The 24,577-nt window shown below is 34.0% G+C and overlaps 1 protein-coding gene across 1 annotated transcript; it reads left to right on the top strand.

The window, feature by feature from the left end:
• The first annotated feature begins 3,358 nt into the window (after positions 1 to 3,358).
• Positions 3,359 to 23,764, top strand: LOC142338513 (uncharacterized). Its single transcript, XM_075388295.1, has 12 exons — positions 3,359 to 3,893; positions 4,184 to 4,267; positions 7,907 to 8,161; positions 8,407 to 8,501; positions 8,870 to 9,024; positions 10,420 to 10,565; positions 10,816 to 11,003; positions 11,630 to 11,801; positions 14,457 to 14,584; positions 17,942 to 18,128; positions 18,565 to 18,657; positions 23,453 to 23,764. The coding sequence occupies exons 1-12, from the start codon at positions 3,744 to 3,746 to the stop codon at positions 23,555 to 23,557; spliced, it is 1,758 nt and encodes a 585-aa protein (XP_075244410.1). The 5' UTR covers positions 3,359 to 3,743; the 3' UTR covers positions 23,558 to 23,764.
• The last annotated feature ends 813 nt before the right edge of the window (positions 23,765 to 24,577 follow it).

Consider the following 24,577-nt stretch of genomic DNA (forward strand, 5'->3'; position numbering starts at 1 on the left):
TACTTTAAATGGAGATTTTTCAATAATTGATTACAGTTTCGAGCCTAAAAATTAACAAGTTAAACAATACGACCAAAAAAGATGAATATTTTTGTTTATTTCTCCAAGTTGTGTTGAGAAAAACAATTCTATCCGTCTTCTGCTGGTTAAAACTATTAAACGAAGCATTTTTTCTCTGTAGCAATTTTTTTGGGAATTGAAGACTTCAAGCAATTTTGAGCTCTCAAAATTGATTAAAAAACATTAAAAATTTTAAACTAAAAGCGGAAAAACGTATTATTCTAAATTCTAGTTCTTTTTGCAAAAAAATCTTATTTACTCGGAATTAACCATTTGAGTATTTTCAAATATTTGAAAACGTAAAAAACAAATCAACTCTTTTAATTGTATTCTTTATGATGTCAGAGCAGATTGTTCGAACTAATCTTCATGAAATCCAGATGATTTTGAAAGTTAGAGAGTTAATGGATTGTCAGTTTGAAAAACTTAATACATGTTCAGAGTTTTTCTGAAATTGAGAAAATTATATTTCACTTGTCTGCATTCTGAAATTGCTCTTCGAACTAATTTTTTCCAGACTTTGGGTGTTTCCGTAAATTCAAAACTAAACCTTTCGCTGATTGCGAAACTCCTTGTACAAAAAACAAAAACTTCTTTCAAAAGAAGAACGAACTTTAAATTCACTGATAAACAATGTTCCTCAAAACCTACTAAATAGGAGGCTTTACGAACAGCTTTCAGCTGTCCTTTACATAGTGAAAACAAAAAGAGGCGGAGAGCAAAAGTGCCAGAATTAAAAAGTTAGAAAATTACTTAGAAAATTTTGCTGAACATTGCGGTTTTTAAAATACTAGGAATGAAAACTCCTTTTCTTACATCTAGCTTTCAACTCGTCTGCTTAGCTTTTAAGAAAACGAATGGGCCGGTTATGATGAAAATTCAAATATAGCAAAATATTTCGCAATAATTCAAAAAAATCATTTTGATTTTAGTGTCAATTTTACTATTACCGATACAAATACTCCAAGAAGTCCACACCTTGTTTGTCAGATAAAAACACATTAATCAAGACTCAAATGAACAGTGACGAACTTTGCCTAAATATCACACGCCAGAATTAAAATTTTTAATTTTTTGTTGGGTTAGCGAGGTTTGTTTTTGTTTGTCTGTGCGTGCGCGCCTGTGTCGGTGTATGTATGGGTGTGCTTATTTTCAATGCGTTTGGTATGTGTTGTGTGAGAGAGAAAGAGTGAGATATACAAATAGAGGGAGAGTGACACAAATAGAGGCAGAGAGCAAACACGGGTAGAAAAAAGTAAAACTTACGTATTTGTTGCAAAATGCGGATTTAAATATGCCCAATGCCAAGCCCGTGTGTTTTTCTTGCTGATAACACTTCTGCGAGGTTTTGAAATTTTAATAGTTCCCTTATGCTCATGAAACATTAAAAAAATGACAAAAACAAAAACCTTAAAGTTCATTTCAGTTTAACTATTACCAATACGTTTGCCAAAAGAAATCCAAACCTAGTTTTCCAGAAAAAACAAGCGAGCCAAATATAACCGGTGACGATGTCTGAGTAATGATTAGATGCCAAAATGAAAAAGAAAAAGATTTCTTGGTGGTGGGTTTGCTTGTGTGCGCGCGCTTGTGTGTTTATTTTCGGGTTTGAGTTTTTTTGTGTGGTTTGTGTGTATGAAGGGGGGGAAAAAGAGAAAGTTAGTGTGAAAGAAGTACTGCTTTAAAATAGTAAGACACAATTAGAGGCAGAAAGGAGAAACTGTCAGAAAGAAAATAAATAGAAAAACTACATAATATTTGCTACCAATTGCGGCTAAAAATGTGCAATACCGAAACTGTTTTCAAATTTCGCTGATAACACTTCTGCGAGATTTGGAAACTTTCATTGTCCCGTTGTGCTCATGAATTATGAAAATTGAAAAAAGAATTCTAAAAATTTTAAAATGTTACGTTTCAACGTTTAGTGTTACCGATACAGAACAAAACAAAGAAGACCTAAATGAACAGTGACGAACCATGAGTAGTGGCCGATTGACCAAAACAACAATTAAAAAATGTTTCCTTTTGTTAAAAAATGTTAAGCAAACAGTACAAGTAATTCTCTTCAATGCAAATAAGTTGCCTTCGGATACTCCCAACGGTTTCTCTGGTAGAATTTAAAAGTTGTTTTTGCAAAATTGAGAGATATGTTGGAACAATCTGTGCTGCGCACAGACTCGTGCGAGCCGTCTTGTGTGATATTGTTGATTTTTTAAACTGATAGCCGCAACTTCGATGGAAGAAAAATATTATTGGTGATACTTTTCTATCTGTTCAAAGGTAGTTTTTAATTGTCAGAAGTGTTTACTCGAGCGTTCGCCTTTCAATCGATGCTCTTTTATTGGGCTGACACTTGGAAAGTTCATTTTTCTAAAGATGCAGTGGTTCAGTTTCGAATTGTTAGGTGTAATTTACAAAGGCTCCTTTTACTGAGCTTTGTGATAAAATTCTGTTCCCTTACTAAAATGGTGTTAGCTTTGATTCAATATATTTTCCTCTCCGGCCTCAATTATATTTGCATTTGATTCCTAGCATGGCGTGTTTTATCACTGGAATTGTTTGCTTGGTTTCATGCATCAAAACGAATTTTTGTTTTCTATTTATCCAATTGAAATCAAGCCCTGAATATTTCGGTGCTTAGTATTTCAAAAGAATTGTTTTTACCATGATCGTTCTAACGGTCGCGCTGATTAACTACATATTATTAAAAAAAATTCTCGTCGGGTTCACACAGATTACAAAGTAAGTTCATTGGAGGTAATCATTTTTTGTACAGTAAATTCCTAATTGTTCAGTAAATTCCTAAATTAGTCATGCGGTCCGTTTTAATGCGATTTTTTGCTTAGCCGATTTCCTGTTTTCTTGAAATATGACTGTTTTCTGAATGTCAAGCAAGTGTTGTTTCCCAAACTGACCATACAAAGTATTTGGATCGAAACTTTTGTTTGTTTGTTTGTTAGGACCAAAATTTTTGTTCCTACGAAGAAGCCATTGGGCAAATCAATTGAATTAAGAATGCTCGGTGGCAAAACGTCAGCTATGAGGCTGATAATTCAACAGAACGGGTGATTTTTTTCAGGCCATTTCTGAGTCACAATAATTTTCAATGCTCACCGTCTGAGAAGACGCTAAAGGTTACGTTAAAGCTGCTTTGCCTGCCGTTAAAGGTGTTTGCTGAAGGGAAGTTTTTATTTAGACGGTGAGCTCGATTTCATAAACTAGAAAAAATTCATCATAAATTTACCTTTTAATCCAAACAGTGCAAGCTTAAAACTTTCATCCTTAACGAAGGACCATGAACAAGAAATGGGGAATTCACATATATTAAAAGCTAGACTTAATCAGCTGTTTTGTATGCACAGCTGTATAAACGGTTAATAATTAATAAATTTCCACAACAGTTGGAAAATATGCCATACACGTATCCACCAATTCCATAATTTTCCACATCATTTTGTTCTCTACTGGAAACTTCCTTGTCATACTATATTCCAACCATACCAGATCAGTTCAGAATTGGGTCATCAATTCATCACTATTAAAGGCGCGAACGAGTTGTCCGAGGTATAAGTAAATTATACAAAGTCCGATAATTTGGGATTTGAATCGGTATCTCAGCGCACAAAACTGAATTTATCAGTCAAGGGTTTACCGCGGAACGGCAATTAATCGGTGGTAATAAAATGGCCTCGTGGGCAGAGAAAACAGAAGTAAGTCAAAGCAGGACAGGGTCAGTTGCCTCCACTAATCGTGGTCGCAACTCAGCTGCTGTTGTGTTGGAGGAGAACCCAGCTGGGGCAGAACTGGACTTTGGAGACACGACTGCTGTCAAGGTTTGAACAAAATAGATCAGGAAATCTAAAAAAATCACGAATCATTCTGGAAATCCAAGTACTCGAGAAAACGCGACTCAGTTGGTTCTATGCATTCAACCACGTTTTAAACCATGTTCCTGTCGAATCAACTGTAACAAGACTAACCATAACTTAACATATAATTAGTAATAATAATTCTCATCATTGTTTATTGTCACTGCCCGAAATGCGGGCCTTTAAAGCCATTGGACTGATAGATCTACTGTAGATAGCAACTGAACTGATAGATCGGTCAGTGTATTTTTCAGCACGGAGGAAGTGCCTCAAGCAATAAGAGTTCAGCTCAACCGCAACCAGATGACGCCAATCAGGAAGAAAGAAGCGTCTCAAAGGTCTGCTTTCGACGCTTCGAGTTTCCAAATTAGTCAAGGAATAGATTTTAAAATCATTAGCTGGCAACGGCGTGATATATTTAAAATCAATTCTAAGGTCAGACCGAAAATAGTATTAGTAAGCAGCTGCTAATTTCATCGCTCAGCGCTAACCGTTAAGAATATAAGAGGTAAACCATTTCGCACAAGGGTAAAAAGCCATAAAACAGTAAATATTTGATTTCGCGCATATTTTGGATGAACAATCGATTAACATAGAGCTAAAAACAAGGAGGCTCGGTAATGTGCGTTCGCACATCAAGTTCCGACCCCGCGCATCCACATTTTTGGCAAAAATGTCTACCAGATAAATACCCCAAAAATTCGAGTATTTAAAAAAAATGTGCGTGAACAAAGATCGCCTCACATGCAAACAACTCAGTGGAGCAAGAATGCCGCATTACATTGACGAGATCAGCCATTATTAAGAAAGCAAGTCAAGACGAACAACAAAATGAAACAACAATAACAACAAACATTAATTTCATACAAAAATTTATAACCATTTAAAAAAAACTTGCTAACAAGCTCAAAATAGCGTTGGATAAAACTGAAACTAAACAGAATAACTTTTACTTCACTAGAAAAGATATGGGACCACTCTATAAAAAGGCTCGGTAACATTTAGACAAAAAAGAACAAAAAAAAAAACAGCAAACATAAAAAAAAATTTGCTTATATTTCTAAAAAATAATTAGTTTCTATGTAAGGAAAACCATTAGATGGCGATTGAAGACATCCAAAATGTTTATGGTCACATACGCTTTTATAGAAGACCTGTCATTAAAGATTTTCTCGGTTACAAAAAGAACACATAGAGGCAACAAAAATTCAAAAGAAACTTGCAAGAAAACGATGTCGAAGACATATTTGCCACTCAAAATACGTTCAATTGAGCCAAAATGTGGCATAGCGAGGTCTCATTAGTGAGAATAAGTAACAAGTAGACCTAAAAAAAAAGAAAGGGCAAAATTAATGAACACTCTTTTGTTTTTTTTCGAAAACAATTATTTTCAAAATCATGAAAGCCATTAGCTACAAAAAAGAATAATTGAATATGTTCGTCTATTCATCCAAGGGAAGCGCTTGAGACGTTTAATTTTTCAGAATATGTCTTACGTTAACAAAAAGAACGTTAAATATAGACAAAAATCAAAAATTAGTTTACTTTTTATGCGAAAAAGCCGTCGAAGCCAGTAAATTCAAAAGGAATTCATTAAAAAACATTACATTTTGCACACTTGCACCTACCCTCGACAACAATAATGTAATATTAGACCTGTAATTAACAAGACTAGGTATCACAGACAAAAAAGAACAAAAAAACAGGAAAGATAAAAAATAATTGGCTTATATATTTTAAAAACAATTAATTCAAGGGAAAGACATTTGATGGCAATTGAAAACGTCCATTATGTTTATGATTAAATACGCCTCCATAGGAGGGCCATAAGACCTGTTATCAATGATTTTTTTGGTTATAAAAAGAACAACAAATAGAGATCACAAAAAAAATTCAATAAAAACTTGAGAGAAAACGCAGTCGAAGCCGTAAAGTCATTTTTGGCCCCTCAAAATATGTCCAATTGAGCGAATATCAAAAATTTCCTCGAATGCCAAGAATGTGTTATAGGCCTTCTCATTAATGAGAAGTGGTAAAAAGTAGATCAAAAAGAAGAAAAAAAGCAAATTTTTTTGACATTTTTTTTCCAAAACAATTATTTTCAAAGTCATGAAAGCCATTAGATACAAAATAAAAAAATAAATAGGTTCGTCTATTCGTCCCAAAAGAAGCGCTTGAGACCTGTAAGAATATGTCTTACTCTACAAAAAGAACGTTAAATATCGACAGAAATGAAAAATTAGTTTACTTTTTTTGCGGAAAACCCGTGTCGAAGCCAGTAAATTCATAACGAATTCTTTGAAAAAGATTAGATTATGTAACTTGCACCTTCCCGCGACATCAATAAGGTTATTTGTGACCTGTAATTAACAAGACTAGGCAACAAATAGACAAAAAAGCGAAGTTAAACAACGTTAAAAAGAGTTTTTTTTGAAAACAATTGTTTTCAAAGTCATGAAAGTCATCAGCTATCTACTCAAGTCAAAATATAGGCTCATTTATTCTTTCATAAAATGCCAATGAGAACTGTCATTATCCAGATAATTTCATACGACTTTAAAGACAAAGTAAAAACGACAGTTAAAGACAAATGTAAAAAAAATCAAATTCTTCGAGAAAGGGATGTCGAAGCCGTTACGATAGGGATGTCGAACAATAATCTATGCCTTTCAAGACTTTTATAAGCTCAATTGTGCCTTATTGTGAGCGCCAATAATGTAATTTGTGAACTGTCAATAATGTGATAATGTCACAAAACGAGAAAAAAAACGTGAAAAAGGAGCCGATGCCTAAAAACCAAAAAAAATGTGAAATCCTGTGGTATCAAAGCCAAAAAACCATAACTTAGCGCGTAAAACCGCAAAAAAATGAATTTTAATTCAATAGAAAGAAGACGAAGAAGCGTTTGTTCTTTGCTGACACTAAGCTGAAAGTTGACCAAATTAAGAGAAAAACAGTGGCAAATTTCAATAAGCCATTGTTTAATTAAAACCAAACATTTTTAAAAGTCAAAACAACCATAATCTTTAGAGTAAAGAAAACAGATACATTAAACTGGAATTCTTTGGGAAGCCATTTGGACCTATCAACGTAAGCTGTGATGTGAATTGTTCTGTTCTTTGATTAACATAAAAATCTCGATTTTATTTTTTTTTAAAAAGACTGATTACAATCCGAACTATTTCATCAATTGTAACAGTCCAAGATTGGACCAATACCAGCCCCGCTATTGCTGATTGTCCATTTAGAACACTTGTTTCTAATGTTTCAATTGTTTCGAAAACTTAAGATCTATATAATTGTTAGTTAAAAGATTAAAAATAAATAATGCGTTTTTGATAATCATAGAGTAAAGTTAGCAAAAACGGCAAAATTTTGATTCTGGACTACTCTCAATGGAAGTGGAAGTAAAACAAGCTCCCTTTGTAGTTTACAAAGATTGTGTTTGTTGTTTCTGTTGCGTGCACTTCCGGCAAATTTAATCAAAATGGACCAAAGAAGCTTATTCCAGGCAATTTTTAATGAAAAAGGCTGAATTTTGAAATATTTAGCCAATTTTAGCCAGAAAAACTAAATCAAAATTGTCAACAATACTTTTTTTGTCTCTAAAACTCAAATCAACAGTACCATTGTTAACAATTTTAACTATTTTAGCAAAATTGACAATTTTAGGCGAAATTCCGGAAAATGTGAATAAAAACAAGGGAAATTCGTCTATTATTCACAACACTTCAAACCTCGATAACTCTCTGTAGAATAAAAGAAATTAAAAGAACTCTTTTTATCTTCATATTCTGCGCTGGCGGGGCTTTTTAATGATACTACTCACAACTCTGTACGATTAATATATCGATCGGTCAAAATTGTCTGAACAAAAAAACCCATTTGAGAATATAGTTCCTTCCCCCTCAAGAGGGGTCGGAACAATTATAACATCTAATTTAAAAACTCAAGGCGTAAGTTTTATTCAAATTTAGGTAGAAAACATAGCTCGGCAGCGACAGTCAGCACAGAGCAAGAAGTCTGCAAAGTCGCAAGATCCGAACGGATTCGGGTTTGACGAGGATGACGACGGAGATCCGGATGACGAGGTGCAGTTTGCTGAGAATAAAGGGGGTGCTGATATGGAGGAACAGAGCATCGAAAGGCCAGAAAGTGGACGTAGCCGGGTATCATTCGCAGCCATAGTTCTGCAAGCCAGACCAAGATTGGGGAAAAGCAAGGAAGACGAGGTACTTGCTATCAAACACTTTCACAAAATAAGAACTTCACTGTTTCTGAATTAGTGGTTCAGGTCAATATTCAACACTGCTGCCATAATTGATGATTCTGCGAAGTAGATTAACTGTTATAAAGACCATTTTAAAAAAATAAAAAGTTGAATATAGAATATTTTTTAAAAATCTAAAAAATCGGACAAAGAAATTGATGTTGCTTACATGAAATCTAGCATTGAGAAAGGAGCGTTTCGATTTAGATTGATCAGTCAATTGTGGATGAACCTGTTGTGATGGAAAAGAAGGAGAAAAAACCAAGCAAAGCTGTCAAGCTCTGCAAAACAATATTTAAGTGGTAAGCTTTTACTTGCGGCCCATTAGCTGCTTCAGGTGCTGTATTCCCGAGAAAATATATGGTTCCCAAAATTTTAGAGTGCCTTAACATCTACCCTATGATTTTATGGAGTTGATGGAGCCGCGTTTACTATACCGACCTCTATAGTTATTTTTATAAGAATGCTAATTCTATAATTGAGTTCACTTCCACTTCGGAATAATTTTGACATCATAGAAGCTGGTCCGGATAAGATTTCATGCTGGAACGAATTTAGTTAAAGAATTGCAAACTCAACTTTCGTAGGAGAAAATTGATTATTTCATCCTTACATGATGCACTCTGTTACACCAATGACATAGAAGACAACCTATTAGAACATTTTTCAGGTTTCGTCTGCTGCTGCAACTGGTGATTGTATCGGGGGTGGTTGTGCTGTGCATAATAAGCGCAGTCCTTTCATTCATGAAATTCATTGAGACTTCAGGACAGCCGGCCTCTATCTACAAGCCACAGAAAATGACAGGACCACACGAGGCACCAGGTAAAGGGATTTGGGTATATGTTACCAACAGTGGACCGTTTTTTCACCCCCATTAATTTAATACCAAATGAATAACCTTTGCATCAATTAACGCCGCCATGTTTCAACAAAAAGATTATAACTACTTCTTTATCATGACCCTTCATGTAAATATTAAATATTGTTTTCTGCTGAGCAAAGCCTTTCAGATGCTACACATATCTGTATCCGAAATTTTATTGTCAAACAGATTTTAAAGTTGAACTCGTTAGAACTGTCAAGTATGGATATTTTTCTCTCGTGTCTATAGAACACATAAAAAGAGGCAATAGTTGAATTATCGAATTCTCTGGAAAGTTCTCTATAATCTAAACAACGCAAACGGATTTAAAATCGTCGGTCACTGTTTAGTAAGTGAGTAAGAGCTCAGTTTAGCCTCCTTATTCTGATGTAACTTGCAAAAGTTATTCATTCAACTAGGAAAACTTAAATATCTACAAATGAAATCCAAAGTCAAAAATTGGAATCTAAATTGCTCTAGGCTTGATTTTGTTATGAGGAAAGGGGATCGAATTTTCCAATCTAATTGCAATTTTGTTCGTAGGATTTTGTTAATGCTCTGACATTTTTGTATTCGAGACAGTTTACCAGAGACTTATAAGAGCCTTTGCTGTGTGACTAATGATAGTTGAAAAGTTAAAACTCCAGGTTTGCTAATTCTCAGGCTCTGCTAATTCTCATTAACAGGTCCTTCAATGAATGATGCGTTTAGGTCGTTCAATGAATGATGCGTTTCATGGACTCGAGTTGTGCTGATTGATGGAATGATCTTTTTGATAACTTTTCCCTAAACCTCAAATGGGCTCAATAAGCACGGAATACAAAAACCCTTCATGTAGATATCGTACTCTGCAGAGCAAAGACTTTCAGATGATATATCACTCATATCTGTAACCGATAAATTTTTTTAGCAACGATTTTAAAGTTGAACTCGTTATAACCGTCAAGTATAGATATTTTTCTCACGTGTCAACAGAACACAGAAAAAAGGCACAATAGACGAATCCAATGCAATTATGGAATCGCGTTTTCTGGAAAGTTTCCATAATCTAAATAACGCAAACTGATTTAAAATCTTCGTCACTGTTTAATAAGTCAGTAAGCGCTCTGCTAAGCCTCCTTTTTCTGATGGGACTTGGAAAAGTTATCCTTTCAACTAGGAAAACTTAAATATCTACAAATGGAATCCAAAGTCAAAAATTGGGTTCTAAATTTCCCCAGAACAATCAATATTGTTGACCAAGTACGACGGTTGGATCGGTATGGCATATCTTAGTTGGTGCAAGGGAAACTGTTTCCACTGCTTAAGGCTCTTCTGACTCCAAAACATGTTTGGATTGACTTTGTTTAATTTAGGTCTTATTTTCGTGGGTGTTGACTTGGAACTGGAGTCATGCGAAATGTTCAACTTCACTTCCCTGGACATAAACAGCCTGGAAAAGAATGAGACATGTGACCCTGTGTCAATAGTGCTCCAGCCTTCCGACCCCCTCACTGGAGAGGTAAACACAATATAACTGAGAGTAGTCTCAATTTTCAGGTTGCGATATTATAAAGTGACGCAACAACATAAAATGATGCCACATAATTAAGTAATGCCACAACATACGCAAGTTATGTCACGGCAGAAGGAAGTCCCGTCAAAATATTAGTGAGTAACGTAATATGTACATTTAAATCCTCTTTATAACTTTATGACATCTGTAAAGATAACATGAGGTGATAATTCTCCTGATTTGCTATGATCAACAGGTGGCCTCGGCGCTTCCTGCCTTCCTGACTGGAGCGAAGCAGAGGGGAGATACAATCCAGATGCATTTGGTGAGAGGACCCTCTCTGTGGATGTACAAGCAAGCCACCACAGTCCACTTGACTATTCCAAAGACCGACACTGGCACGTGGGGAATATTACACCACAAGTACACAGATGCACAGGCGGAGTTAGTTTCAGTCAGCAAATCTCAATCCTAAGACAGTATTGTAAATGGCAAATAGGTTTGACAGCATCACTTTTTCCAATACTAATTAATCAAGTTGGAATAGGTTAAACTGTATCACTTGTATAGCTCCTAAAAAACCCCCGAAGTCTGAACAAGCAAAAAATTGACAAATTAAAATGCAAGAAATTGCCGATGAATATTTTTAAAACGTACATAACAATGTCGGACTCCATACATATTCAGTATGTCAGACTGTATAAGCACTACTTGCAAATATGCAGCGATATTGTGAAAATCGTCGGTAGTTTCTCTCCAAAACTGCTCAAAAGCGTTGAAACAGATAGCTCTACTGGACAGCAGAAGTTCCTAACGTGCGGGTTTATCAATTGCTGGGAAAAGATTAATAACAGCTGGCGCATTTCTTCATTATAGTCTTTGTCTCTCCAAATGAACAGGGAGCATGAAATACCTCTCGACTTCTACAAAAACAGAAGGGGAGAAAATTGGAGACAATTCCAGCGCTAGAATTGTCTCTCCAATTTTCTCCCCTTCTGTTTTTGCAGAAGCTTAGTTGCGGATTTGAGTTAATAGACTTTAAAAATTATCATGAAATATCGGCTGTTCAGCTTTGAGACTGCTATTCTGGGCACGGCGAGCGAGAGGTGGAAGTTAGCGGAGGTGCTGATCTTGGGCTTCTCGATGAACTTCGTGGCGACAAACTACCAGAGTGTGTTCCTGATGAGCAGACAGGACTTTATGGAAATGGGAGTAACTCAGGCTACCAGAACTGATATGGAGGTAAATAGGCACAGCTAGAACCCTTGAAAAAAACCCTTGAAAGTTCAATGAAAAAGTTTTCAGCAAGATGCAAAAATACTTTCGATTTCGGAGTCTATATTTTAAAATAAAATTTTGAAATATAGAATACTTTATTAATAGCCGCCCTCATCTTCTCAGCCGGCTATTATAGCGCTCCTATTTTTTTACAATTCAAAGAATTTGAATTGTATTGGTGCGCTGTTTTTTTTTAAGATGTGTTCACACATTTTTCAATGACTTTGATCTTTCAAAACGGGATAAACAGGTAAAGCTCAGCGGGCATTAAGTTTCATTAGGGGCCCAATGTGGGCTTTAGTAGTCCTTCAATGGATTATAGTGGTGCAGCTGCTGGGATGGGCTTAATTTAAGGTTAAAAGGTCAATTTTAGGAGTTTTTGGGCTCAAAATGGTGCAATTTTTAATGTTTTTTTAGTGATTTTTTTGAGTTTTCTTTTTGATTAGTCTTAGGTTGAAGTTTTTAAAAGTTGATGAAGGCCTTTTGCGAGACAAAATTGCTTGATATGACCATTTTATGAGCTATATGTTTTGGTACTACGAACACAAACACGCAAAATGATACTAATTTTTGCTATTTGAAAATTTTTGACAATTTTTTTAAAGCTTTTTAGCCCTAGGTGTCAAGAAACTTCCTCTAGGGTTTGATAAAGGGTTTGATGATAGATTACTGCATAGTTTCTAGTGGTAATGGAATGGTTTTCAACTTTTTACCATCATGAATTTTAGCATTTTTTGACAAAACTTGGCAATTTTTCTCATACTTTTTTGACATTTATTGTCATTATTCAAGTTTTTTGAGTCTCAGGGGCCAGGAAACCTCACCAGGGGTTGGATAATAAGTTTCTGAAAAACTTTTATTTGCCATGGAGTAGGTTTCAACTTTTGAATATCAGAAATTTTAGCAATTTTTTTTGACAAAATTCGCATTTTTTTCAGGTTTTTAAAAATGTTCGGCATTTTTTCAGTTCTTCCAGCTTCAGGGACCAGGAAATCTTCTTTGAGTTTGTTAATTGGGAACTGCATGGTTTCTGGTAACAAAAGAATGGTTTTTAACGTTTTAATGTCTCGAATTGTAGCATTTTTTTGATAAAATCCGCAATTTTTTTAAGGTTTCCTAAAATTTTTGTCAGCTTTTGATATTCGTCCATTCTCATGTGCGAGAAAACATATTCCACGTTCTGACAAAAAGTTACTGCATGGTTTATAGTTTCAATGGATTTGTTTTCAACAATTTAACCTTTCGACTTTTAGAAGTTTTTTTTATGAAATTTGCCATTTTTTTCAGGTTTTTCAAAACATTTGTTTTATTTCTCAGTAGCCTGGTAACCTCATCCAGGGTTTGATAGTATGTTATTAAATAGTTGCTAGGGGGCAATTGAATGGCTTTCAACATTTTATTTGAACAAATTTCTATTTTTTAATTTTGAAATTTTTTCTAAAAATTATTGCATATCGATCTATGAGCCAATGAGTTTTTTAAAGCTTGGAATTGGGCTACTGGATAGCCTCTACAGACACATAAATGATTCTGAAGATATTTATATCACGATTTTCAGCAAGATTTCCTTATAATTTGCAATTGATTTCTTTTTTCTCTTAAATTATTTGGTCATTTTCGAATTAATCGATCTTCAAGGGCCAATAAATATTTTTCAAGTCTTGCAGATATAATACTGGACCGATTTCAGAAACAAAAAATTGTTTTGAACATATTTTTGAAATAGGTGTTTTTAAAGGCAAAAAATTTTGGCTTAGGTTTAAAAGCTTCAAAAGTTTTACCAATGAGTGTATTTTCGTTTAGTTTTGATTCTTTTAGTTTCTCAATTTTTTGGTATTTTTGTTTATGTTCTGGCTGGCATTGTTCAATTGACCTGCTGGTCAGGTAGAGTACGTCTGAGTTTTTCATTCAATTCTTTGAATTGTATTTCAGGACTTGTCCTGCTATGTTTTTTTACTTCGTCGAATAAAAAAATGTTTCTCTTTACCTCATTTTGCCGCTTTTTCAACATTTTGCGTGATTTTGAACATCAGTTGCTCAGCAAAGCAATTCAAAATGAACAGAGTCAGTATAAAAAATTGAAGTCAGAAGTAGAAACGGGATAAACCCATAAAGCCCAATTTTAGATGCCCGCTATTTGAACGTCGTTCCTATAAGTCTTAGTTACCATCTCTAATGTTTATTGGTATTGATAGTAGCCCCTGTAGCCTCTCTCTAAGAAACAGAAGTACGTTATGTTCAACTACGAAATGCCATCAAAATAAATCGGACTTAAAAAATGTTTTTGTACAAAAATCTTTTTTTTTCAATATCTTCTATTCTTTCAATCCCAATCATGCTTATTGGAATCAACGGCGGCTATTTTCCGGCAATCTGCCGGGTATGTTATTCTCTATTTTATATATGAGAGCGGAAGTGAACAGTCACAATTGATTCACATGTTTTAACATGAAAAAAGTAAATATTGATGATTAATCGTACTTTTGTATTCATGTGAATATTTAACCTACCTAGATTTGAATTTAAGGTTTGATTTTTCCGCCTCAAAAAATATGGACAATAATTATATAGACTGTGGGTAGTGTAGGCATAATCTATCATGAGATATTGTAATATTAGATATCGCTGCTGGGCATGGACGAGGATGCTCTGAATGACAATATAGGACAGTTTGCGATTAATGCCACCAGGGCACACATGCAGGCACTGTTCCAATGGAAGGATGGATACTACATGGAGGGAGACACGTATGTTACTTGATTTCAGACAACTCAGGTTAAAAGATAATCTGGCGCTAAAAGCTGGAGGCAGCCCAACTTACCCTCCCTGAATCGGCCAAGTTTCAGGCTGTTAATCAGCAGCCCTACATAATGAAAAGCTAAAAACTTTTTATGTTTTTAGAAGTTAAAAATTTTGTAAGATCAAAAACCCGCGCTGAAAAGTCTCTCAGAAAGAAGTTTCTTTTCTTCATAATTTTCTTCATTGAAGCTCATTGACCGACAAAGAAAAATTAAAAAAACCAAGTTAGTCAAAAAGTGTTGTCAGTTCATTTCTAACTATAGATGATAAAACACACAATGAATTGTTTATTGTTCCTACCCTCTTGAGGGGGGAGGAACTATATACTCAACTGGGTTTTTTTTTTTGTTCCGTGAATTTTCGCCGCTCGATATATTCATCGTAGAGAGTTGAGACTGGTATCATTAGAAAGCTCGTCCAGCGTAGAATATGGAATTAAAAAGATTTTTTTAATTTTCGTTTTCTACAGGGAGTTATCGAGGCTTAAACTTCTGAGAAAAGAAGAGTGAATTCACGTTGTTTTTATTCACATTTTCCGGAATTTTTGCCTAAATTTTCGTCAATTTTGCTAAAATTTGTTATAATTTTTAAGAATAGTGTCGTTGATTTTATTTTTGAAGACGAACAAGCATTTTTGATTGTTTTGATTTAATTTTTTGGTCAAAAAATCTGGATAAACATTTCAAAATTTAGCCTTTTTCATCAACAACAGCACGAAATAAGCTACTTTAGTCCACTTTGATTAAATTTGCCTACAGTACACCCCCAAACAACACTCATACAATCTTTGTAGACTCAGAGGGGGGCTATTTCTACTTCAGAGTCCACAGAGAGTGCCTTGTAGTTAAAACTTTGCCGTTTTTTGCTAACTTTACTCGTTGATTATCAAAAATGCAAAATTTATTTTGAGTTTCAACTCAGAAATTATCTATATCTACAACATTCGAAAAATCAATTGTTCTTAACGGACAATAAGTATTAACAGGGGTAGTTTTGGGCCATTCTTGGACTGTTACAATCCAAAAAAAATCGGGTTGTAATCAGTCGGTCTTTTTTTTTTAAAAAAAAAGACCTTTTTTTTAATAATAAAGAACAGAACATATCAAATCAAAGCTCAGGAGTGATAGGTCCAACCAATTCGCTTGCTAAACAACTCCAGGCTAATGCATTTAGTTTTTTAATTGAAAGTTTATGGTCGTTTCTTTTTTAAAAATAATTGACTTTTCAATAAATAATGGCTTAATTAACTTTTCCTCTATTTTTTTTCTTAATTTGTTCAACTTCCAGCTTAGTGTCAGCAAAAAAAGACTGCTTCTTCTTTCTACTGAGTTAACATTTATTCTCGGTTGCAGTTTTAAGCCTGAAATTATTGTTTTCTGGCTTTGATACTACAAGATTTTAGATTTTTGTTTGTTTTGATATTTGCCAGTTTTTCACGTTTTCTAATTTTGTCACATTATCACATTATTGACAGTTCTCATGTCACCTTATTAGCATTCAAATTAAAGCACAATTGAACATATTAAAATCCTGAAAGATATAAATCATCGTTTTAATGGCCTCGACGCCTCTTTCTTGAAGAAATCAATTGAATTTTTTAATTTTGTCTTAACTGTCATTTATACTTTGTCGTTTCGGTCGTATGAAATTTCCTGTATAGTGATAGCTTTCATTGGCTTTTCATGGAAGAATAGAAAAACCGATATTCTGATATTAGCAGATAGCTGATGGCTTTTATGACTTTCAAACCCATCGTTTTCCAAAATTAAAAAAAAAAACTTTTTTAACTTCGCAATTTTGTTCTTTTTATGTTTTTTTTTGTTACCTAATCTCGTTAGTTGATTACAGGTCAAATATGACATTATGGGTGTCAAGGGAATAAAAGGGATTGGTGTCCCAAAATCTTTTTTTTAAAGATTTTGTCCTTACTGGCTTCGACACCGCTTTTTCACAAAAAAAAATTAAATTAATTTGATTTTTGTCATATTTGACGTTCTTTTTGTAGATGCAAGAAATATTCTGGATAATTACAGGTCTCGAGGGTTTCCTTTTCATGAAAAAACGACGATATTTAAATAGCTCTTTTTGTAATTAATGCCTTTCATGACATTGAATGTAATTTTGTTTCGAAAAAAAAATTTAAAGTATTACATACTTTAGCACTTCGCTTTTTGTCTACTTGTTACCTAGTCTTACTAATGAATGGCCACGTACTACATTATAGCTGTTTGAAGAAGGCGCAATCAAATATATTTTGAGTGCCAAAATTTGGCTTGACGGTTTTGACAGCGTTTTCTGGCAAGTTTCAATTGAAATTTTGTTTGTTCTTTGTTGTTCTTTTTAGCCGCTCTAAAAAATGAATAAGGTCAGGTCCTAATGCCCTTCTATAGAAGCAGTGGTAATCGCAAACTTGTGGTAATATTAATTTATTCCTAATGGTATTTATTACTTTGAAGTTAATTGTTTCGAAAAAATAAGGTAATTTTTTTTTACTTTTCTGTTTTTGTTCTTTTTTGTATAATTGTTACCAAACCTTTTTATGGACTGGTCGCATATGTTTTCTGGTGATTTATAAGTTATTTTTGTTTAGTTTGAGGTTTATCTGACGGTATGTTGACTTTGTTATTAAATTTAGTTTTTAAGAGGGACATAAATTTTTTGATGTAATTAATGTTTGTTGTTGTTGTTGTTTGATTTTGCTGTTCGTTTTGACTCGCTTTCTTAATATTGACATATTACATCAATCTAATGCATCAATTTTTACTCCACTGAGTTATTTGTTTTGGAGGTTATCTTATCGTTCATACAGAATTTTTTGAAAAAGACTTGGGTTTTTTTGGGATTCGCAAAAAATAATTTTTGGGTTTTTCTATCTGTTCCTCATATGTGCCATTGCACATTACCGAGCCGCCTTGTTTCGTTAAAGGGAACAGCGAGATTCGGTAACAATGAAGCAACTTTATATCATAACATCGAGACAAAAGCACCGATAAAGTGCAACATAAAGCAACTAACTTAGCCGGTAAACAAGTCTCGTGTTTATATCGACGAAAAGTTTCTTTACTCCTAATAGAATGCAGGTATGAACAAATGAATGAACTGATGTTACTCAAAACTGCTGAGCGAAATTCAAAACAGTTGTAGAAGTCAAAATTCGTCTCCCAGTATCTGAACTTTAGCGAGCAACTTTGACAGAACATGTACAATACAGAGTATGAACATTCGCTTTAAATTGAAAAACACTTAACGATCTTTCTACAACATGGGATATCAAAAATTAATAATTGGTAATGACGTTGTTTTAGGTTCATGGCAACATCTCCGTTCCAGATAGTGACAGTGATATCGGGAGTGTTGCTGATGTTGGAGAGAGCATACAACACATTCATGCGACTGTACACCGCCGCCACTAAGAAGAAAAAGGCCAAACAGGAAGACGATGCCACTAATCAACAACAACAAGACAAAGACCAGACTGGACAAGCTCCGAATGTAAGACTTCGTGTTTAAAAGCATATACTACAATATGAGAAATAATAATACAACACAATAATAATAATACAATAGGTAATGTCAATAATATAATCAATTAAGCAGTTTTCGGTATCCCGGCAAACTATTATCTCGCATCCGAAGTATTAATCTACAAAAACATTTGAATCTAATATTCTCTGCAATTAATAATGGCCCATTTAACTTTCAATGGCATTCAAGATAATAGTTTACCGGGATCCCGAAAAGTAATTATTGCAAAATTTTAGTATTAATATTAAACAACCGTTCTTGTGGGTTGTTATGTTAGTAATCTTAGCAATTAACAGTCAACAACGAACAAGGTTCAAGTCGATCACATTACAGCTGTTGTAGATCACATTACTCATCTTACCAAAAGGTTTATCTGATGCAGTTTTATCTTCGTTACATTTAGGCTAAAAACAACGAAGGCAAAGATGGCCTTGACACCTCCAATGACGATGAGTTTAGCAAGCCAGGCAGCCGGATGCAAACACCACTAATCAAGGTCTGCCATGAAGTCTTTTAACATCTGCGGCCTCTTTAATTAACTTTATGAATGAACGTAATTTAAAAACGTGTCTTACGTTTAGAAAAAAGATTTTAAAGCGTAGCTGGTGATTGACAGAAAAAGCTGCGATAGCTTTGTAGACCTGCAGTGTCAAGCATAGCCGGCAGATTGCCGGAAAATAGCCGCCGTTGGCGCGCTAGACGCACATCGGGATTTCAACAGTAAAAGAAAAAAGAAGAGATTGAAATTGACGAAATTTTCCTAAGTTTCAAAAATTGTTCTAATTCAGTGTGCAGTTTCAGTTAGACTCTAAACTTATACTTACTTCAGCTTCTAAACTGAAGGGTAATAAGCTTAATATTAATATCAGCTGGCAATCGCTCTAATGAACTTTGATTACCTAATGCACTATGACTTAATGACGGGGGTTATCGGTTTAACCCGTTTCTTTTGATTTTGCTCTTTTGACATAGTATTCACTACATTGCGTAATTCAGAATCCATTCAGTTGAAACATTGAGTGAGGTAAGTCAGACGTCAAACGTGAAAATTGTGACTTATGTAAAACGAAAAACGTGATCGAAAGGTAAAGCGAATTTAAAAAAACATAGCAGGACAAGTCCTGAAATACAATTCAAAGAATTGAATGAAAAACTTAAAGTATTCTACCTGACCAGCAGATTAATTGAACAATGCCAGCCAAAACACAAGCAAAGTCATCTCAAAAAGTAAAGAAAATAACCAATCAAACAAACTAAACAAAAATATACTCATTACTAAAACTTTGGAAGCTTGTACCACTGAGGCAAACTTTCATCCCTTTTAATATACCTTTTTCAAAATTATGTTCAAGGCCAATTTTTGTTTTTGAAATCGGTCCAGGATTATATCTACATGACCTGAAAAAAATCATTGGCCCTTGAAAATCGATTAACTCAAAAATGACCGAAAAATATAAATGAAATAAATGGCAAAGTTTAATGAAATTTTGCTGAAAATCGTGTTATTAATATCTTCAGAATCATTTCGTTGTCTCTAGAGGCTATCTATTAACCCAATTCGAAGCATTAAAAAATTCACTGGCTCAAAGTTCAATAAGCAATAATTTTTAGAAAAAATCTCAAATTTCAAAAAATAGAAATTCGTTCTATTAAAATGTTGAAAACTGTTCAATTGCACCCTAGCAACTATCTAATAACATACTATCAAACCCTGGATGAGGTTAGCTGGCTACCGAGGCAAGAAAGACTGAAGAAAAGACAAATGTTTTGAAAAAACTTGAAAATTGCAAATTTTATCAAAAAATTTCTAAAAATCGAAAGGTTAATTTGTTGAAAACAAATCCATTGAAACTAACAACCATGCAGTAACTTTTTATCAGACCGTGGAATAGGTTTTTTGGCACTTGAGAATGGACAAATATCACAAATTGACGAAAACTTTAAGAAACATTGAAAAAAAAACAGATTTTATCAAAAAATGCCGAATTTCGAGACATTAAAAAGTTGAAACCCAATCTATTATTACTTGAAACTATGCAGTGCTTGTATTTGTGGTACCAAAACATACAGCTCATAAAATGGTCATATTAAGTAGTTTTGTCTCATAAAAGGCCTTCATCATTTTTCAAAAACTTCAACCTAAGACTAATCAAACAAAAAACTAAAAAAAAATCACAAAAAATGAAAAATTGCAACATTTTGTGCCCAAAAACTCCTAAAAACGACCTTTCAACCTTAAATTAAGGCCATCCCAGCAGCTGCTCTCTAATAAGCGCTTGAAGGACTACTGGAGCTCGCTTTGGGCCTCTACTTACCTGTTCATCCCGTTTTGAAAGATCGAAGTCATTGAAAAATGTGTGAACACACCTTAAAAAAAGCACACAGCGCCCCAATACAATTCAAATTCTTTGATTTGTAAAAAAAACAGAGCAGGACAAGTTCTGACGTACAACTCAAAGAATTTTCATTGAACACTAGATCTAAACAAAAGACTAGACCTAGCGCGGGCTATTAGTGAATTGGGGAAACCATTTCCAAAAGAATGGGATCATTTCCAAAAGGAAAAACCTTTCCAAAAGAAAAAAAACAGAAAAATCAAAGTTAAAATGCCGCTTGTGAACAAAAAAAATTGAAACATCACTGGCGAGAACCGGAAATTTGGCTCAAACAAAAAAACTAGTCCTAGAATGAACTATGAATGGATCGGGAAACCCGTTAAAAAAACCGATCGAAAAATGGAAAAACAAATGAAATCAAAGTGAAATTGCCGCATGTGAACAAAAAATCACAAGCGAGAAAGCGAATTTTTGTTCAAACACCGTTTTCTCACTCTACTTTAAATTTAGAGCGAAAAAATTTCACGCCGCAAAACCACTCGCTTTTTTCGCTCCACTTCCTGTTTCGTCGTGACCAAAATCACTACTCCAATTTGACTTCAAAAATCATAAAAATGTGTGATCAGATCTTTAAAAAAGGACAGCGCCCCAATACAATTCAAATTCTTTGAGGAGAGCGATTTTGATTTAGAAGAAACTGTTGTAAAACTGATGTGTTGTTTCATTAGCTTCCCTCAAATAACCTTTAATTTGAGTGAAATCTACTCAGTTTATCTCTTTCAATTAAAGAGAATATAAGTGAATTTGAGAGCGACGTCACGTATGGCCAAAATTTAATAACACAAATGAACAAAAAAACTCGCTTCAGTAACAGTGAAAGTCAGTGATTGTGAGCGCAAAAAGCAGATTTGAACTGAGCGTGACATATGGTGGTAACAAAAATCTTGTCGACGATATAAAAAATAGCCGGAAGATACATTCTTAGAAACTAAACTGAATATGAAAAAATCGAAAACTAAATTTTAGAAACCAGAACACACATTTTTGGTTTCGGCGTCACAGCAATTCAAAAAACAAGTTTTCAGAACACTTAGTTTTGTTGTTGGTAGGTATAATTTATGAAATAAAAACAGGTTAAAACTAAAAATAAAACCTTAAGAAAATTCTCAGAACATAAACAACAGTACTTTCAGCTGTAGTACAGATCGTCATAAATAACTTCATAGTAATTCCAACAAAATCTTCGAGATGTATTATAACTGAAATCAACAGCAAACAAAAATAAAAAATCTAGAAAAGTTAAAATCTGGAAAATTTTTAAGATCTCAAAAAAGCAGAAAACAAAACCGATGATTATTACATCAATTCAGCACTGATATTTGCGGAAAGGTTGTTATGGATAAACTGTAAAGAGAACGGGACCTAATTGTCATAATTTTGGAAATTGATGAATTTTAAAAATTATAAACAATTAAACCTCATATCAACTGAGTAAAGCTTGGTATTACTGCAACTTCGATGAAAAAGATTTGATTAACGAACCTGCCTGAGTACAAGGAAAAGAAATGCGCCAAAATTAACTAAAAATGGCTAAAAACGGTCAGCTAAATGCAATCATTCTGTCCCCGAGAACTTTTTGAGGTAAAAAAATAATTCATTCAAAAAACGGAAACAAAAATTTTATCGCTCAGCAAAAATCAGTTCACATGGCAATTCTGCTCACTTTTGCTTACAGGTCAAAAATGCCGCCTGAACATTTAGTACTTCATGTTTTAAAAACTCAAGAAAACCAATACTCCTCTTCGGGTTATAAAAAAACCAAGAGAAGGCCAATAATGGCTCTGCTCAGAGCTATCACAACTATTGGAAAACTAATTTGTCTAAATAATTCAAAACAATACCTACATGTAGATGAACCAACGTAACCGCAACAAGAATACACTACCTTTTGTATAAAAAACCAATAAGGATTAAAAATGATTAAAAAGAACTCAAAAATTCACAAATGGTGTCAACGTCATACAATCCACTAGCTGTCCATTGGAAGATTCAAACAATTGCAACTGCGCAGCTTTTATTTTCATTCGCGATAACATCAGGCAAACTATGGAGAAAAAAGGTAAAAAGCACATTAAAAGGTAAAAAGTCAAATTGGCACATAAAAACTGCTTTATGTTCTCATGCCGAGTGCTTTTTAAATTTTAATCATTTTCGGCGCTTGAAAATTTAAATCGTAAAATAAGTTTTTGAAGCTCTTTTCTAATTTTGTGAAAATTAGCAAAATTAAATGCAATTCACCAGCGCAGGCGAAAAACCTGGTCAAATGTTACCTAAAGCCTCAATTGCCAAAAGTATCGGTTGGAAAGTCCATATTTTCTTCGAAACGCCCCAACGCCCAATAATTTATGCCAAGAAAACCTTTTTGGTAGAAAAGAATTTAATCTAATTTTAAAACGGCTTGAAAATTTTGCACATAATTTTTACGTGCTCGTAAAACGTTTTCTCGCTGTTTTTTATTCAGCCGATTTCCCTTACGTCACGCGCGGAATTTTTGTCTTTTGGCATTTTTGAGATTTTTCATGGTCTCCTAAAATTTGCTTACCTTTATTCTGCTTTTGCTCACCTTCATTATGCAGTCTCGAACAACAAAGGAACCAAATTCAATTTGTAATGGCTTCACGCGATATCCTACAACTTTGTAAATAACAATTCTGTTCAATACAATTTTCAAACTGCTTATTTAGACTCTTTTGATAAATAGCCTATTGCATATAAGAAAAAGATCAAGATCAGGCCGTATAGACAATCAGATCGAATAGTCTTCTTTAAAACGTGCATATTCTGTTGATGAAACTCATTTATTTTTTAGAAAGATCCACATTATAAAAACTTATCTGATTCTTCGAATTAGCTGGCACTAGAGTTATTTAAAATATGACTCACTGGTGTGTTAAGGTCGATGAGCCAGGTGAATTGGAAGATGACCTCGGAGGACAACAGAACTTCGGTTACATTCCGGAAAACAACGACGGAGGACTTGATGAAAGCTACAATGCTTAGTTTTCAGCACAATGGAACGAACTATTTGTGATATTGAACTATAATTAGTGTAGATTCTACTGATGAGAGGGAAACGTAATTAGATTTAATTGACTGTTCCGACGTCATGAAGTTAAGACTAAAATTCAAGCTCACTGTTGAATGAGTGCTACATACGACTCAAAAGTTGAATGGTTGTTTTGCATACAATAAAGTCTTGCTTCGAAATCTGCTACCAGATTAGATATTGTTAGCCGTAGTATATAGAGAAAACAGTACAAAGCGAGAGTTTCTAGGCTCACGTTGCTGCGATTAAAAAGATAATCTTACTTTTCCAGTTTTCCGTCCGCTAAATGCTCATCAGTATCTGAAATGGAAACTCCGAGAAACAATTGTGTTTAAGTGGCGCAGAGTACATTTAACAAATTATTTTGATTTGATTTTGCGGCAAATGTGATGTGAAAAAAACAAGACTACATTAAAAGAGTTAAGCAATAATAACATTGTCAACAACCTCGTTTTCGTCGTTTGTTTAAATGGCACTTTCTTAAAACATTGCCAATTCAAAAGCCAGTTGAATTAGCCTAATGTAGTAGTACCACATAGAACAACAATGTAGGAGTAAAAGATACCAGCGGTAACGGAATACTTTTTAATCGCAGCAACGTGATCCTTTTTAATATCTCGTTTGTATCCTTTTTTCTCCATAAAACAATAACATCCTACGAATGACAATATCTACTTTATTCCTCATTGAGTAGATAGTGTCACATTTTGCGAGATCGTTGAAAACTTTTTTCTGCGACTCGATGGTGAAAATTTTTTTTTTAATTTTTTTTTTACTAAACGAGTGATTTTTTGTTTTTCCGAAGCAGTTTGCGACTTTTTAAATCAATGAAAAAATTTCGTTCCAAATCAGTTCTGACTTCTTAACAATTTTTAAACGTATACCCATTTCTGAGCCGTTTTCGTTGCTTTTTTGAATCTTTTAATCTTTCTTTAAAGTTGAGAAAAAGCAGCGCGCTTACTTTATCAGCGCGT

The sequence above is a fragment of the Convolutriloba macropyga genome, chromosome 4, assembly GCF_964194025.1.
Source record: "Convolutriloba macropyga chromosome 4, txConMacr16.3, whole genome shotgun sequence".
In the NCBI taxonomy this organism is placed as follows: domain Eukaryota; kingdom Metazoa; phylum Xenacoelomorpha; order Acoela; family Convolutidae; genus Convolutriloba; species Convolutriloba macropyga.